General features: G+C 47.1%; 1 protein-coding gene across 1 annotated transcript in view; it reads left to right on the top strand.

The window, feature by feature from the left end:
- Positions 1-987: 987 nt before the first annotated feature.
- LOC142499972 (uncharacterized) overlaps positions 988-16,635 on the top strand; it is a 36,803-nt gene continuing 21,155 nt past the window's right edge. The window contains exons 1-3 of the mRNA XM_075610030.1: positions 988-1,137; positions 9,218-9,376; positions 11,585-16,627. Coding sequence (XP_075466145.1) covers positions 9,239-9,376; positions 11,585-16,627 — 5,181 coding nt within the window. The 5' untranslated portion in view covers positions 988-1,137; positions 9,218-9,238. The remainder of the gene's footprint in view (positions 1,138-9,217; positions 9,377-11,584; positions 16,628-16,635) is intronic.

Below are 16,635 nucleotides of genomic sequence, written 5' to 3'. Positions count from 1 at the left end.
TCAGAGACCAAGCTCCGAGCTCTGCCCAGTTTAACAGGCTCAGAGGGCTCCCACTTCAGAGACCAAGCTCAGAGCTCATCCCAGTATTACACCCTCACAGGCTCCCACTTCAGAGACCAAGCTCCGAGCACTCCCAGTGTTACAGCCTCAGAGGTTCCCACTTCAGTGACCAAGCTCTGAGCTCTCCCCAGAGTTACAACCTCAGAGGCTCCCACTTCAGAGACCAAGCTCCGAGCTCTCCCCAGAGTTACAACCTCAGAGGCTCAAACTTCAGAGACCAAGCTCTGAGCTCTCCCCAGTATTACAGCCTCACAGGCTCCCACTTCAGAGACCAAGCTCCGAGCTCTCCCAGTATTACAGCCTCAGAGGCTCCCACTTCAGAGACCAAGCTCCGAGCTCTGCCAATGTTACAGCCTCAGAGGCTCCCACTTCAGAGACCAAGCTCAGAGCTCTCCCAGTATTACAACCTCAGAGGCTCCCACTTCATAGACCAAGCTCTGTGATCTCCCCAGTGTAACAACCTCAGAGGCTCCCACTTCAGAGACCAAGCTCCGAGCTCTCCCAGTATTACAGCCTCACAGGCTCCCACTTCAGAGACCAAGCTCCGAGCTCTCCCAGTATTACAGCCTCACAGGGTTCTCACTCATATGACAGAGATCTGAGTTCCCAGCCCCAGAGAGACAGACACAATTCTAACAATCCGTGTTTCTTCATGTATTCATTGCACACGTGAAACACGCTTTAAAAATGTGCCAGGCAATTAGATCGCTTCCTTGTGAGTGATGTCTGTGAGTGAATAAGCAAGCCGCTGAAATCACAATCATATTTTGCAGATACATGAATTGTTAGTCTATCAATATATCATTGCTCAGAGAGGGTGCGACCCGCACTCTGAGTTCTGAAAACCTCCAGTCACATTGAGTAGGACATTGCCTTGCACCCGGACTACACTGGGTGCGGAGCTGCAGGGTGTCACCTCTATCACAAGGTACACCCACACATGTATAAAGGCTCCCTCCCTCCCTGCACATCTGCATTAGTGTTCTGTGCATAGCCGCAGCTCTCACAGACACTGCACTCTCCTCTGGCAGCTCACCTTGACCTAGCTGGGGTAATTCAGCATTCTCACCTGTGCAGGTAAAGTACCTCCCCTTTATTCACCTACTAGTAATGTATTGAGGTAGTTTGGACCCCTTTGCTCCCAGCAATGCACTACAGGTCCCTCATAGCAATGCACTGCAGGCCCTTCATAGCAATGCACTGCAGGTCCCTCATAGCAATGCACTGCAGGTCCCTCATAGCAATGCACTGCAGGCCCTTCATAGCAATGCACTGCAGGTCCCTCATCAATGCACTGCATGCCCCTCATAGCAATGCACTGCAGGTCCCTCATAGCAATGCACTGCAGGCCCTTCATAGCAATGCACTGCAGGTCCCTCATAGCAATGCACTGCAGGTCCCTCATAGCAATGCACTGCAGGTCCCTCATAGCAATGCACTGCAGGTCCCTCATAGCAATGCACTGCAGGTCCCTCATAGCAATGCACTGCAGGTCCCTCACAGCAATGCACTGCAGGTCCCTCATTGTAGCTAGATGTGGGTTCTGTTACCACCTTGCCCACTGCATGTTAACCCTTCGCTGCTAAAGGGTCTGTTAAAAAATTGCAATGCAATATGTGGCAAAGCACAGCATAAATAGTAAGCAACATGTATGATTTCATGGTGCTGGCAGTATACACAGCTGTGTACATAGTAACATTTAAATGCACAGCAACATTCTGCCACAAAAGCTTGCAATCAAATGACTTGGGCAAAACAGAGTCTGCACTCAGTATATAGTCTGCACTCAGTATATAGTCTGCACTCAGTATATAGTATGCAAACGTTGTATATTTTATCATTGTACAAGTCAAAAAAGTACAGAAACCCTAAAGTAACGGTATAAATAGTGCATTATGATACTGTATATAACTACAAAAAGGACCGACAGACAGGTGACATTCTCAGTGTTTATCTTGGGTTCTCTGGCTGTACTCCAGAACGTTGGGGATTTCTCAGGTGTGTTGACCCTTTTTGTATTGTTATATTATATTGCGCTATTTATACTGTTACATTGCGATTTCTGTACGCTTTTTTTTTTTACTTGTACACTGCTAAAATATACAACGTTTGCATACTATATACTGAGTGCGGACTCGGTTTTCCCATGATGCTTTTCTACATCTGAGTTGGGCTCCATTTTTGTGGGCCTGGTCATGAGATGTTGCACCTCTTATGTTTCGAGTGATTATTATCTTTGGGGGCATCACTACCCCTCTTTAGAGTATGCAACCAAACTCTACAGGAGCTTTCCTAAAGTCACAAAGATTGGGCATTAGTTATTTAACCAAAGTGTCCCATCCAGTATGTAACCCAGGCCACTAGGGTTGCCAGGCGGCTTGTCCAGAAATACTGCACACAATGGTGAAAGTGCAACGCGCGCGAGAATCGTTGGTGGGGAAGAATGTTATTGATAAATGACCTGAGTGTTACGTCATTTTTTCTAAATTTCACTCCAAGTATTCACCAATTTATATTCTGTTTCGTAAAAAATCTGCGAGGGTTCTTGGGAGGGAGTGGGAGGGAGTGGGAGGGAGGGCGTGTGCTTCCGAGGATTTTTTTAGGACATAGAATATGAAATGGTGCAAATTGGTGCATGCTTAGAGTGAAATGTAGAACAAATGACGTAATGGTCAGATCATTTATAAATAACTGACCTGCAGCCATACAGGCCCATGGCGAGCAATACTGCACCCCTCCTCATCCTCTCTCCCCTTATCCTCTCACCCTCCCACCCCCCCTCATCCTCCTTTCATCCTCTCATCCTCCCCTTCAACCTATCATCCCCCCTTCCTCCTCTCTCACCCTCCTCCCTTCATCCTCTCTCACCCCCCTCCCTTCATTCTCTCTCACCCCCCTCCCTTCATCCTCTCTCAACACCCCCCTCCCTTCATCCTCTCATCCCCCTCCCTTTCTCCTCTCTCATCCCCCCTCCCTTCATCCTCTCTCACCCTCCTCCCTTCATCCTCTCTCATCCCCCCTCCCTTCATCCTCTCTCATAACCCCCTTCCCTTCATCCTCTCTCACCCTCCTCCCTTCATCCTCTCTTACCCCCCTCCCTTCATCCTCTCTCACCCCCTCCCTTCATCCTCTCTCATCCCCCCTCCCTTCATCCTCTCTCAGCCCCCTCCCTTCATCCTCTCTCAGCCCCACTCCCTTCATCCTCTCAGCCCCCCTCCCTTCATCCTCTCTCCCCCCCTCCCACCCCCCTTTCCCTTCATCCTCTCTCACCCCCTCCCTTCGTCCTCTCTCTCCCCCCCTCCCTGTCATTATCACCCCCACAGGACAGCCAGAGATGACACACACACACACACACACACACACACACACACACAGGACACAGCCTCACCTCTCTGCTCCATATGCTTTTCCTCTGCCCTTTGCCCCCACCCCAGGCTCCTGCCACCTCCTCCTGATTGGCTGCATTACACAGCAGCAGCTAATCAGTATGGAGGAAGCAGCCCCGCCCCCTAGCAGCAGCCCCCCGCCCCCCCCCCCCCACATGCATACATGCCCCTGCACACATACATGCCCCTCCCCCTGCACACATACATGTCCCCCCTCCCCCCCCCGCACACATACATGTACAGAGAGGTAATAAAGGACACATATTTTGTACCGGACAGAGTAACCAAATACCGTGCTGTCCGGTTCAATCCCGGACACCTGGCAACCCTACGGAGGCCACTCCCTGCTGCCGTATTGTAAAGGGATCCATCCAAATAAAATCCAGGCACATCAATTCCGTCCTACTAACCAGCGATACACACAAGGCCCCGGCATGCAAATCATGGCCACAGCTGGCTCGGTGTCACATCGCTGTGTTTATATAGATGGTCCGCCCGCCTATCTCTCATTTCATGTTCCCACATAGGCGCCTCCTGAAGGGCCTAGTGGGGGTAAATACACAAGAATAATTAAACATCTGTGGGGCCAGCACAGGGGAAGGGGTGGCAGGGGAAGCAGTCACAAGGGAAGGGGTCACAGGGGTGACAGGGGAAGGGGTCACAGGGGTAACAGGGGACGGGGTGACGGGAAGGGGTGATAGGGTAAGGGGTCCCAGGGAAAGGGGTGACAGGGAAAGGGGTGACAGGAGAAGGAGTGACAGGGGACGGGGTCCCAGGGGAAAGGGTGACGGGAAGGGGTCACAGGGGAAAGGGTGATGGGTAGGGGTCACAGGGGAAAGGGTGACAAGGTACGGGGTCACAGAGAAAAGGGTCACAGGGGACGTGTAGTGAAAGTGGCTTTATCGACTAACCACTTCTGTGTTACTATGTAACAACTATTTTTGCATCAAAATAATCACTGCCACATACTGTACAAACACACGTGTATGTAGTAAAGTGAGGTCTCATTCCTGGACCATACCTGCTTAATACACACGCACTGACACACCTGTGCTTCCTGTCTCCACTAATTGCAAACTGTCAATGCTAATTTCAGATAGTGATCCAAACTTTAGATAATCTGTATATGTAAATATCTCCGCCCCTGTGTGAGGTGCTGGGTGCCAATCAATGCCGGCTCCTGGCACGCTGGCACTCCCGCGGTCAGATCTGACATTGTATACGTTTCCATTTCATCTTTGCCCAATGACATTTCCTGCACTGTTATTTTGCTTTATGTCTTGTGCTGTTATATACGTATCTCACAATGTCTGCATGAATGCACTGTTGAACACATTGTCTATGGTTTATTGTATATACTATAATAGGAAAATGGTTTCATATATATACCATAGTTGCCGACCGCTTTCCCGGGGCACAGGAATAGAGTTCTTATGGGGCCATGTGAACCCCTCCTCTTTCTTTTACACTTCCCCCCTCTCCCACATCCCCTCACTCTCTCACCCCCCTCTATTTCTCTTGCCCTTCTCACACTCTCCTCCAATCCTCTGCTTCCCCCATGTATTTCTCCCCCCCTTCTGCCTCTCACACAGCTTCTCCTACACCCCCACTTCCCCTCCTTGCACTCAATCACCCCTCTCCCCCTCCCCCTCTTCCACCCCTTCTCCACCGCCCTCTTTTACACCCCTCTCTTACTCACTAACTCTATCTCATTCCCCCCTCCTCTCTCTCAATGTCCCACTCCTCACTCCCTCAATCCCTCTCTCAAATCCCACTCCCCTCCTCACACTCAATCCCTCCTTCCCTCCTCACACTCAATCCCTGCTCCACACCCTCCTCAAACTCAAACACCTCTTCCTTCCCACAGTCAATCCCTCCTCCCCTCCTCACACTCAATCTCCCATTCTCACACTCAATACCCCCCTCACACTGAACACACACACATGCATACATATACATACCACTTAGATTGTAAGCTCTTTGGGGCAGGGACTCCTTTTCCTATGGTTTTATGTCTGAAGCGCTTATCCCCATTGTGTTTTGTTATTATGTCACGTGTATTGTAATGCGCTATGTACCTGGATGGCGCTATATAAATAAAGACACACATACATACATGCATACATACATACATGCATACATACACGTGCACATCATTCTACACACTGCAAAATATGTGCAGAGGCAGAGGGGCTTTTTCTAGCCTTGCTACACATTGGACCTAGGTCACTCATGGCCACGTGCCTTATATACAGGAGCTAAGTATTAAGCTAATAAATACACAGAATCCCAGCAAGCTCCAGAAGCTCCAAAACATACCACATAATATATATATATATATATATATATATATATATATATATATATTATGTCAAAAGGAGTGCTACTGGGCGTGGCCAAATGTATACAACAAAAGACAGAAAAGCCCAAAGCTACATCTAATATGACAAAAATACACAGTGAAATACCTATGTACTCTCTTGCAAAGGGTCATTTAGTGAAACCCTTTGGCCAAAGCATTATAAGCCTACGAGCCACATCAAGGCATGACCAGATTTGCAGGTCCTAACACTGCCTGGTCTTTTGCATGCTGCTGGGTTTGGACACATCAAATGTGATAATTCTGCCTCCAAATATGGTGGTAAATGAGAATTTTAATCAGGTAGTGTTAGGACCTGCTAATCTGGTCATGCCTTGAATTGGCTGCAGGCTTATAATGCTTTGGCCAAAGGGTTTAACTAAATGACCCCCTTTCAAGAGAATATATAGGTATTTCACTGTGTATTTTTGTCATATTTGATGTTGCTTTTGGCTTTTCTGTCTTTTGCTAAGTACAGTATTAAGCTCCAGAAACTCATGAACTGACTAGCAAATAAAAATATAATTTGTGAGCACATTCAGGGTCGCAGACAGATTTCCCAGGGCCCAGGACTAGAGTTACGTCCGGGTTCCCCAGCCCCCCGTGTCGGAGGTATTGTGAGACCCCCCCTTTTCACACCTCATGAGCCCCCTCAATTTCCCACCCTCTTCCCATGTATTTCTCTCCCCTCCGTCTCACTCCCTCTTCCTCACTCACCCCCCCCCTCCTGGCATGCATGTATTTATCTCTCCTGTGTCTCACTCCTACTCCCTCTTATCCTCAATCCCTCCCTCACCCCCTCTCTCCTCTCACTTGCCCCCACCTTCTGTCTATTACCCCACTCTTACTCAATCCCCCCCACAAAATACATACCAAAACCCCCCACCCCCAATACATTGTAAAATGAATCCCACCCCGCAATACATAGTATAAAGACCACCACCCAACCCCAATACATAGTAAAAAGACCCCCCATACATAGTAAAAATACCGCCACCCACCACAATACATAGTAAAAAGACCCCCATTCCCCCCAATACATAGTAAAAAGACCCCAACTCCCCCAATACATAGTGAAAAGATCCCCACTCCCCCAATGCATAATAAAAAGACCCCCACGCCCCCCCCAATACATAGTAAAAAGACCCCAACTCCCCCAATACATAGTAAAAAGACCCCCACTCCCCCAATGCATAATAAAAAGACCCCCACGCCCCCCAATACATAGTAAAAAGACCCCAACTCCCCCAATACATATTAAAAAGACCCCCACTCCCCTCCAATACATATTAAAAAGACCCCCATTCCTCCCAATACATATTAAAAAGACCCCCATTCCTCCCAATACATAGTAAAAAGACCCCAACTCCCCCAATACATATTAAAAAGACCCCCACTCCCCTCCAATACATATTAAAAAGACCCCCATTCCTCCCAATACATATTAAAAAGACCCCCATTCCTCCCAATACATATTAAAAAGACCCCAGCTCCCCCCAATAAATATAGTAAAGACCCTCACTCCCCACCAATACATATGAAAAGACCCCCACTCCCACCCAATACATACTGTATAAAAGACCCCCACTACCCCAATACATATAAAAAGACCCCCACTCCCCTGCAATACATATACAAAAATAGACTTACCTTGGGGATGGTCGGGCCAGGCCTGGCGGCTGTCGGGGGCCCAGTAGCCGGCGCTGCAAGTTGTCCCGACCTCTGGCCAGGCCCGGCTGTCGGTCGCGGCTGGGCCCCGGCTCTCCATCAGCTGCAGGCCTCTTCCTCACTCTGTCCCACGCCGAGCTTCCGAAGTCAGCGCGCACCGGAAGCTGCGGCCCAGCTTACTTCCGGCGCACTGACACTATAGAGGCCTGTCGCGTGCCGCCAGCGTTGGAAGCTCGGCGTGGGACACAGAGTGAGGAAGAGGCCAGCAGCTGATGGAGAGCCGGGGCCTGGCCAGAGGTCGGGGCCAACTTGCAGCTCCAGACTCCGGTCCCCCCGCAGCCACCCGGCCCGGGACACTTGTCCCGGCTGTCCCCCCCCCCATTGGCGTCCCTGCTTCTACTGCACATTCACGTGTCTCAGACAGGTCAGCAACCCTGCTTTTCATTGTTATTTTCTAGCATGCCGTGCTGTCACTGCAGCCAGGGATTCTGGGAAATTACATGCAAATGAGCGCACAGTGTCACTTTTTGCTTCAAATCCATTTTGACCTGGAGCCCTATAAGGTTCTGCTTGCTGCATTGCATGTACTGACTAAAAACTCATGCTTAATACACTCAGTAAATTGTAAGTTTGCATCAATGTATAGAGGTTCTTTGTGTGAGTTTTAAGGGGAGTGATTTAAAGCAGAAATACTTTCCAACTTTAAAAAAATCTTTTTCTCTTATTTGTATATGTATAAAAATGGCATTGCGTTGAATAATGATAAACAAAAGTCACTATTATCTAATACTGCAGAACTGATTTATTAAAATAAACTGCAATTTCACATGTTTTGCTGCTTTAAAGGAGAAATGTGTTTACAGAGGTACAAAATTTATAATTAGATGTCAATCCATACTATTCTATGGGTGTACTTCCTAATTTAAAACTCAGGACAGACATGGCGTTACACTTACATGTATACAATGTATTACACTCTTTCCTAAATCTGTCTCAGCGTCTCCCCTGCTGAAATCACTCTCCTGGCTTCCTATCAAATCCCGCATCTCACACTCAATTCTACTGCTCACTTTTAAAGCTTTACACTCTTCTGCCCCTCCTTACATCTCCCCCTAATTTCTCACTATACCCCCCTCTGCCCCTCCTTACATCTCAGCCCTAATTTCTCACTCTCTCCACCTATAAGGCCCATCTTAAAACCCACCTCTTTAACAAGCACATGATTATCTCCGTACCTGATACTTTACACCTCATACATCGGCCTTGACCCCCTGCAGACGCACTTACCAGAACGCCCACCTACTGTCTCTGTACCTTCTTCCTACTTACCAATTAGATTGTAAGCTCTTCGGGGCAGGGACTCCGTTTACTAAATGTCACTTTTATATCTGAAGCACTTCTTTCCATTATGTGTTATTTGTATTATTTGTTATTTATATGATTGTCACGTGTATTACTGCTGTGACGCGCTATGTACATTAATGGTGCTATATAAATAAAGATATACATACTGTAGTGCCGACGAGTATTCTAAAACAAATCTAGGGCAATCACCAACAAGATCCAGGTACATGCTGGGTACATGCTGGGTACATGCTGGGTACATGCTGGGTACATGCTGCAACATTTCAGTGACATTTATGCAGACAAACTAATGGCCCATCGGATTAACAGCGGGGGTCCCTGGCAGTCCCATTCAAACTGATTATTTGGCTGCACTATAATACATGTCTTTGCCTCCTAGGATTTGCCACCCCAAACAACGATGGCAAACTTTCTCCGAGCGATCCGGAGCATAATTGACACCTTCACCAGCTACAGCTCCAAGAGCTGCCCGTGTGACAAGCTGAACACGGAGCAATTCAACCATCTGATCCAGAAGGAATTTGCCGCGATTATTGAGGTACCTTCAGCTTAAACACTGTAACAATTCCTTAGAGCGGGGGTGGGCAACTCCAGTCCCCAGGGGCCACCAACAGGCCAGGTTTTTAGGATATTCCAGCTTCAGCACAGGTAGCTCAATCAGTCCCTGCTTCAGCACAGGTGGCTCAATCAGTCCTTGCGTCAGCACAGGTGACGTAATCAGAGGCTCAGTCTTTGACTGCTTTATCTGCTTTATTAGGGTGGACACATGAAAAAAATATTTATAAAACACATAATATCTGTTAAAAATGAATATTATAATGGCATTCGTCTAACCGCCTCCCTATTTATGCTGCATTATTGATTTCTTTGAGTTCCCTAACATAACACAAACGCCCGAGTGCAGCAAAGTGATGGTTAGCATTCAGCTTATTTCATTAAACGGCCTAATCTAAATAAACATGCACTGTCTACTTGTACGGTTTTAAGAGTTTTAAGTGAGTCGAAACTGGGACATTTGAACGATTTTGAGAAAATGATCAGGACGCCGGGACATGTAATGGAAAATCCGGGACTGTCCCGGATCCACCGTAATAATGTCACCCCAGCCTTATTTATCTGCTAATATATGTTTGAATTATTATGTTGATGTAAATACAGGGCAGAGATTTCAAATCACCCTAATTACTCAGCAGCTTCTATAGCAGAGAGACACAGCTCTAAGCCGAGACACACACCATCCCCAGCTCTGGCGTATGACAATGTGACGCACGCAGAACACTGCGCAGGGAAAACATAAACTTTCTTTGGCCAGGATTGGAATGTAATGCAGGGTTAGTTCTGGATTATTGCAGTTTGGGGGGTGACAGATGAAAAGGGAAAGAAGATTGGGGAGTTTTGCAGGATTCTTTGGGTGTTGTCAAAAGCCTAGGGGTGTAGTCTCCACTGGGTGCAGCTGTTTAAGCTATTGAGCTAACACAAAAGAATAGATATTTTGTAAGTGTGCGAAAGATGAGGGAACTGGAAGGTTGATAGAGAAATGAAGACCGGGAGAGCGGTGACTAAAGTTAATGAATAATCACAAATATGACAAATATAAAGGAGTAATCCCGGCAGAGGAGTTATAATTATTGCAGTTGATAATTACCTCCTGAGATGGGAGTTATAAGAAGCTTTATTCGGCAGCACAAACAGCCTTCATGGAGATGATGCGATGATGGGGGATTTTAGTTACTTAGCTCACAAGCAAGACACAACCCAAAAACAAGCGTGAGGGTTCCCTAACATTAGCCCCCCAAAATGACTACCATGGAACTTCCTATCTGTTGGGCAATCAGCAACAGAGACTAATGGTGTCACTGTCTCCAGTAGGAAGTGCCTCCCCTCCCCCCCAACCTCCCCGTCTCAACCTTCATGCTTATAAAAGCATCAAACACATTTAGGGGTTAATTCTATATACCCCGAAGCAGCTGTTTGCGCAGTTTACTGATGGAAATCTCCCCCACCCTCCGTGAGAACTGAGATTCATAATATGAAGAAACACCTTTCCATTCTCACATCATTCATTTTATTTCTCAAAGGTGACAGTGTGAAGTTGTTGCCGATGTATTTTTGGCAGATTGTTTTTTTCTGTTGTATCCTCTTGACCTTGTTTTTCTGAGCTCAGAATCTCAGGAAAAGAGAACGTCACAAAGATATCATAATTACATGGCTAAAGCTGTAGCCCCACCTCCCAACCAAGAATACTCATATTAACTATCCACCTCAGGCATCAGAGTATTTATTCCCTAACCTCCTCCATTCATTTACCTCACCCTTAAGAATTCCTCAACCAAATGTCCCCTCTAAATAAATATTTTCAAATGAACCTTTTTCAGTTTGTACGCAGGGGGCACGCATCAATAGGGAGGTGTGACCAGCAGTTTGTCAGGGTACCAATAAATATACTCTCTTATAGTGCACCATTGCCTTTACTTATGCATTACTTTGGGGCTCTTCAACCAGTTCTCCACAGGACAAGAACAGAAAACATTTAAAAGTAGAAAGTCCACAAGCTTATTCTAGTGTATATTTACATTACATTAAGTTACAAGTAAGTTTTAGTGTGAAAAATTGCACTTTGCTCCTGCTAATTTCATTCTAATGACTGATAATCCAAGGGCTTTTGTGAGCCTCTGCAATACAGGGATATATATTCTCCTTTCTGTCTCTGATGAATTCATTACATGTGCAATCTCTTCTCTTGTAGGACTCTGATAATCCTGAAACTATTGAGACAATCTTACAAGCTTTAGATGCAAATAATGACGGAGAAGTGGATTTTGAGGAGTTTCTTAAGCTTTTGTCCAAAGTTGCTGTAGCTTACCATCAGGCTCTTAGAAAGAAAATGCAACCCCACCATGTATGTGAGCAAAAACAAGATCCGTCAGAAGCATCGGAACCGCTGAAAAAGGGGGCATCCCAAAAAGGTTCTTTGCCGCGATCCTCAAAAGATTCAAAAAGACTTGAACAATCCCCTAATCAGGAGGTACTCAAGCAATTGCCAACTAAAAGACAAGATCCATCCAAAGACCAGGACCTGAAATCCCCCCCAGAGAAAGCAGACTCTGTCCTACAGCAAGACTCATCAAAAAGAGTGTCAACTCAAAAACAATCTCCATTACAAAAACCATTAACACCCTCAGAGCAGGAGGCACTGAAACAAAAACCACCCCAAAAACAAGGCACCTCCCAAAAAACAGAGCCATCCACACAGCAAAAACCATCACCAAAACTGGACCACGGGAAAGAAGAGAAGTCACAAGAGGGTCCCACACAGCGGCCTGTTCCCACCTCAAAGCAAGATTCAGGAAAAACAGACAAACCGATCAAAAAAGAAGATACTCTTCGAAAAAGGGATCAACTTGCAAAACAAGAACTGCCCCCAAAACCATCTCCATCCCCGAAACAAGACATGGAGAAACCAGATCTTTCTCGCAGAAAGGACCTGACCCAACAACAAGATGTATCCCCAAAACAGGACCAGGCTCAAAAACTGGATCAGACCCAGAAAAAAGAACAAAAAGATCTGACCCAGAAACCAGATCCAGCACAGAAGTCAGAACCACCACAGATACAAGATCCAATCCCAAAGCAAGATCTGACACAAAAGCAAGATCCAACACAGAAACGAGATCCAACACAGAAGCAAGATCTGACCCTGCAAAAAGATCTGACCCAGAAGCCAGATCCGACCAAGAAGTCAGAACCAACCCAGAAACCAGATCCAACCCAGAAACCAGATCCAACACAGAAGCCAGAACAAACCCAGAAACAAGATCCAATACTGAAACAAGATCCCAACCCAAAACAAGATCCTAGCCAAAAACAAGCTCAAACAAAAAATAAAGTTCCGACCCCGAAACAAGATCTGACCCAGAAGCCAGATGCAACCCAAAAACAAGATCCAACCAAAAAACAAGATCTAGCCCAGAAGCAAGATCTGAAACAGCAAAAAGATCTGACACTGAAGCCAGATCTGACACAGAAACAAGATCCAAGCCCAAAGCAAGATCCAACACAGAAACAAGAGCCCAGCCAAAAACAAGATCCGACCCCAAAACGAGATTCGACCCAGCAAAAAGATCAAACCAAGAGGCCAGATCCAACCCAGAAGCAAGATCCAACCATAAAACAAGATCCAACACAGAGGGCAGATCCAATCCCAAAACAAGATCCAAGCCCAAAACAAGATCTGACACAGAAGCAAGATTTGATTCAACAAAAAGATCTGACTCAGCAAAAAGATCAAAAACCGAAGCAAGAACTGACACAGAAGCAAGATCTGACTGAGCAAAAAGATCTGACATGGAAGCCAGATCCAAAACAAGATCCGACAAAGAAACAAGATCCAAGCCCAAAGCAAGATCCAACACAGAAACAAGAGCCCAACCAAAAAGATCTGACCAAGAAGCCAGATCCAACCATAAAACAAGATCCAAAACAGAAGGCAGATCCAATCCCAAAACAAGATCCAATCCCAAACCAAGATCCAACACAGAAGGCAGATCCAATCCCAAAACAAGATCCAAGAAAAAAACAAGATCCGACACAGAAACAAGATCTGACACCGCAAAAAGATCTGACACCGCAAAAAGATCTGTCTTCGCAAAAAGATCTGACTCAGCAAAAAGATCTGACACCGCAAAAAGATCTGACACAGAAGCCAGATCCAAAACAAGATCCAACACAGAAACAGGAGCCCAGCCAAAAACAAGATCCAACACAGAAACAAGAGCCCAGCCAAAAACAAGATCTGACCCCAAAACGAGATTCGACCCAGCAAAAAGACCAAACCAAGAAGCCAGATCCAACCCAGAAGCAAGATCCAACCATAAAACAAGATCCAACACAGAAGGCAGATCAAATCCTAAAACAAGATCCAAGCCCAAAACAAGATCCGACACAGAAGCAAGATCTGACTCAGCAAAAAGATCTGACTCAGCAGAAAGATCTGGCTCAGCAAAAAGATCTGACTCAGCAGAAAGATCTGGCTCAGCAGAAAGATCTGACACGGAAGCCAGATCCAAAACAAGATCCGACAAAGAAACAAGATCCAAGCCCAAAGCAAGATGCAACACAGAAACAAGAGCCCAACCAAAAACAAGATCTGACCCCGAAACGAGATTCGACCCAGCAAAAAGATCTGACCAGGAAGCCAGATCCAACCCAGAAGCAAGATCCAACCATAAAACAAGATCCAACACAGAAGGCAGATCCAATCCCAAAACAAGATCCAAGCCCAAAACAAGATCCAATACAGAAGCAAGATCTGACTCAGCAAAAAGATCTGAAACAGAATCCAGATCCGACACAAAAACAAGATCTGATCCAGAAGCCAGATCCGACACAGAAGCCAGATCCGACACAGAAGCCCGATCCGACACAGAAGCCCGATCCGACACAGAAGCCCGATCCGACACAGAAGCCCGATCCGACACAGAAGCCAGATCCGACACAGAAGCCAGATCCGACGCCGAAGCCAGATTTGACGCCGAAGCCAGATTCAACACCGAAGTCAGATCCGACACAGAAGCCAGATCAAACCCAAAAACAAGATCTGACCCAGAAGACAGATCCAACCAAAAAACAAGATTTGACACCGAAGCCAGATTTGACACCGAAGCCAGATTCGACACCGAAGCCAGATTCGACCCCGAAGCCAGATTCGACCCCGAAGCCAGATTCGACACCGAAGCCAGATTCGACACCGAAGCCAGATTCGACACCGAAGCCAGATTCGACACAGAAGCCAGATCTGACACAGAAGCCCGATCCAACACAAAAGCCAGATCTGACAAAGAAGCCAGATCCATCACAAAAGCCTGATCCGACACAGAAACAAGATCCGACACAGAAACAAGATCCAACACCGAAGCCAGATTCAACACCGAAGTCAGATCCGACACAGAAGCCAGATCAAACCCAAAAACAAGATCTGACCCAGAAGTCAGTTCAGACCAAAACGTCAGATCCGACCCAGAAGACAGATCCAACCAAAAAACAAGATTTGACACCGAAGCCAGATTTGACACCGAAGCCACCGAAGTCAGATTCGACTCCGAAGCCAGATTCGACTCCGAAGCCAGATTCGACTCTGAAGCCAGATTCGACACCCAAGCCAGATTCGACACCCAAGCCAGATTCGACACCCAAGCCAAATCCAACACAAAAGCCAGATCCGACAAAGAAGCCTGATCCGACACAGAAGCCCGATCCGACACAGAAGCCCGATCCGACACAGAAGCCTGATCCGACACAGAAGCCCGATCCGACACAGAAGCCCGATCCGGCACAAAAGCCCGATCCGGCACAAAAGCCCGATCCGGCACAAAAGCCTGATCCGACACTGAAGGCCGATCCGACACCGAAGGCCGATCCGACACCGAAGGCCGATCCGACACCGAAGGCCGATCCGACACCGAAGGCTGATCAGACACCGAAGCCAGATCAGACACCGAAGCCAGATCAGACACCGAAGCCAGATCAGACACCGAAGCCAGATCAGACACCGAAGCCAGATCAGACACCGAAGCCAGATCAGACACCGAAGCCAGATCAGACACCGAAGCCAGATCAGACACCGAAGCCAGATCAGACACCGAAGCCAGATCAGACACCGAAGCCAGATCAGACACCGAAGCCAGATCAGACACCGAAGCCAGATTCGACACAGAAGCCAGATTCGACACCAAAGCCAGATCCGCTCCAAAAACAAGATCCAACAAAATATCCAGATCTGACACAGAAGCCAGATCCAACACCAAAACCAGACCCGGTCAAGAAAGATGATCTGACACCAAAACTAGATCCAACACAAAAGCCATATCTGACACAGAAACAAGATCCATCCAAGAAGCCAGATCTGACCCAGATACAATATACAACCCAGAAGCAAGATCTGACCCCGAAACAAAATCCCTCACAGAAACCAGATCCAACCAAGAAGACAGATCTGACACCGAAAGAAGATCCAACACAGAAACAAGATCCAGCAAAGAAACAAGATTCGACACATAAACAAGATTCAACACAGAAGCCAGATTCAACACCGAAGTCAGATCCGACACAGAAGCCAGATCAAACCCAAAAACAAGATCCGACCCAGAAGACAGATCCAACCAAAAAACAAGATTTGATACCGAAGCCAGATTCGACACCAAAGCCAGATTCGACACCAAAGCCAGATTCGACACCAAAGCCAGATTCGACACCAAAGCCAGATCCGACACCAAAGCCAGATCCGACACAGAAGCCCGATCCGACACAGAAGCCCGATCAGACACAGAAGCCCGATCTGACACAGAAGCCCGATCCGACACAGAAGCCCGATCCGACACAGAAGCCCGATCCGGCACAAAAGCCCGATCCGGCACAAAAGCCCGATCCGGCACAAAAGCCCGATCCGGCACAAAAGCCTGATCCGACACAGAAACAAGATCCGACACAGAAACAAGATCCAACACCAAAGCCAGATTCAACACCGAAGTCAGATTCAACACCGAAGTCAGATTCAACACCGAAGTCAGATCCGACACAGAAGCCAGATCAAACCCAAAAACAAGATCTAACCCAGAAGTCAGATCCGACCCAGAAGACAGATCCAACCAAAAAACAAGATTTGACACCGAAGCCAGATTTGACACCGAAGCCAGATTCGACTCCGAAGCCAGATTCGACTCCGAAGCCAGATTCGACTCCGAAGCCAGATTCGACTCCGAAGCCAGATTCGACTCCGAAGCCAGATTCGACTCCGAAGCC

This window comes from Ascaphus truei, chromosome 7 (genome assembly GCF_040206685.1).
Source record: "Ascaphus truei isolate aAscTru1 chromosome 7, aAscTru1.hap1, whole genome shotgun sequence".
Lineage (NCBI taxonomy): Eukaryota > Metazoa > Chordata > Amphibia > Anura > Ascaphidae > Ascaphus > Ascaphus truei.
The sequence above is the reverse complement of the archived record's forward strand: the minus strand, read 5'-3'. Positions and strand labels throughout refer to the sequence as shown.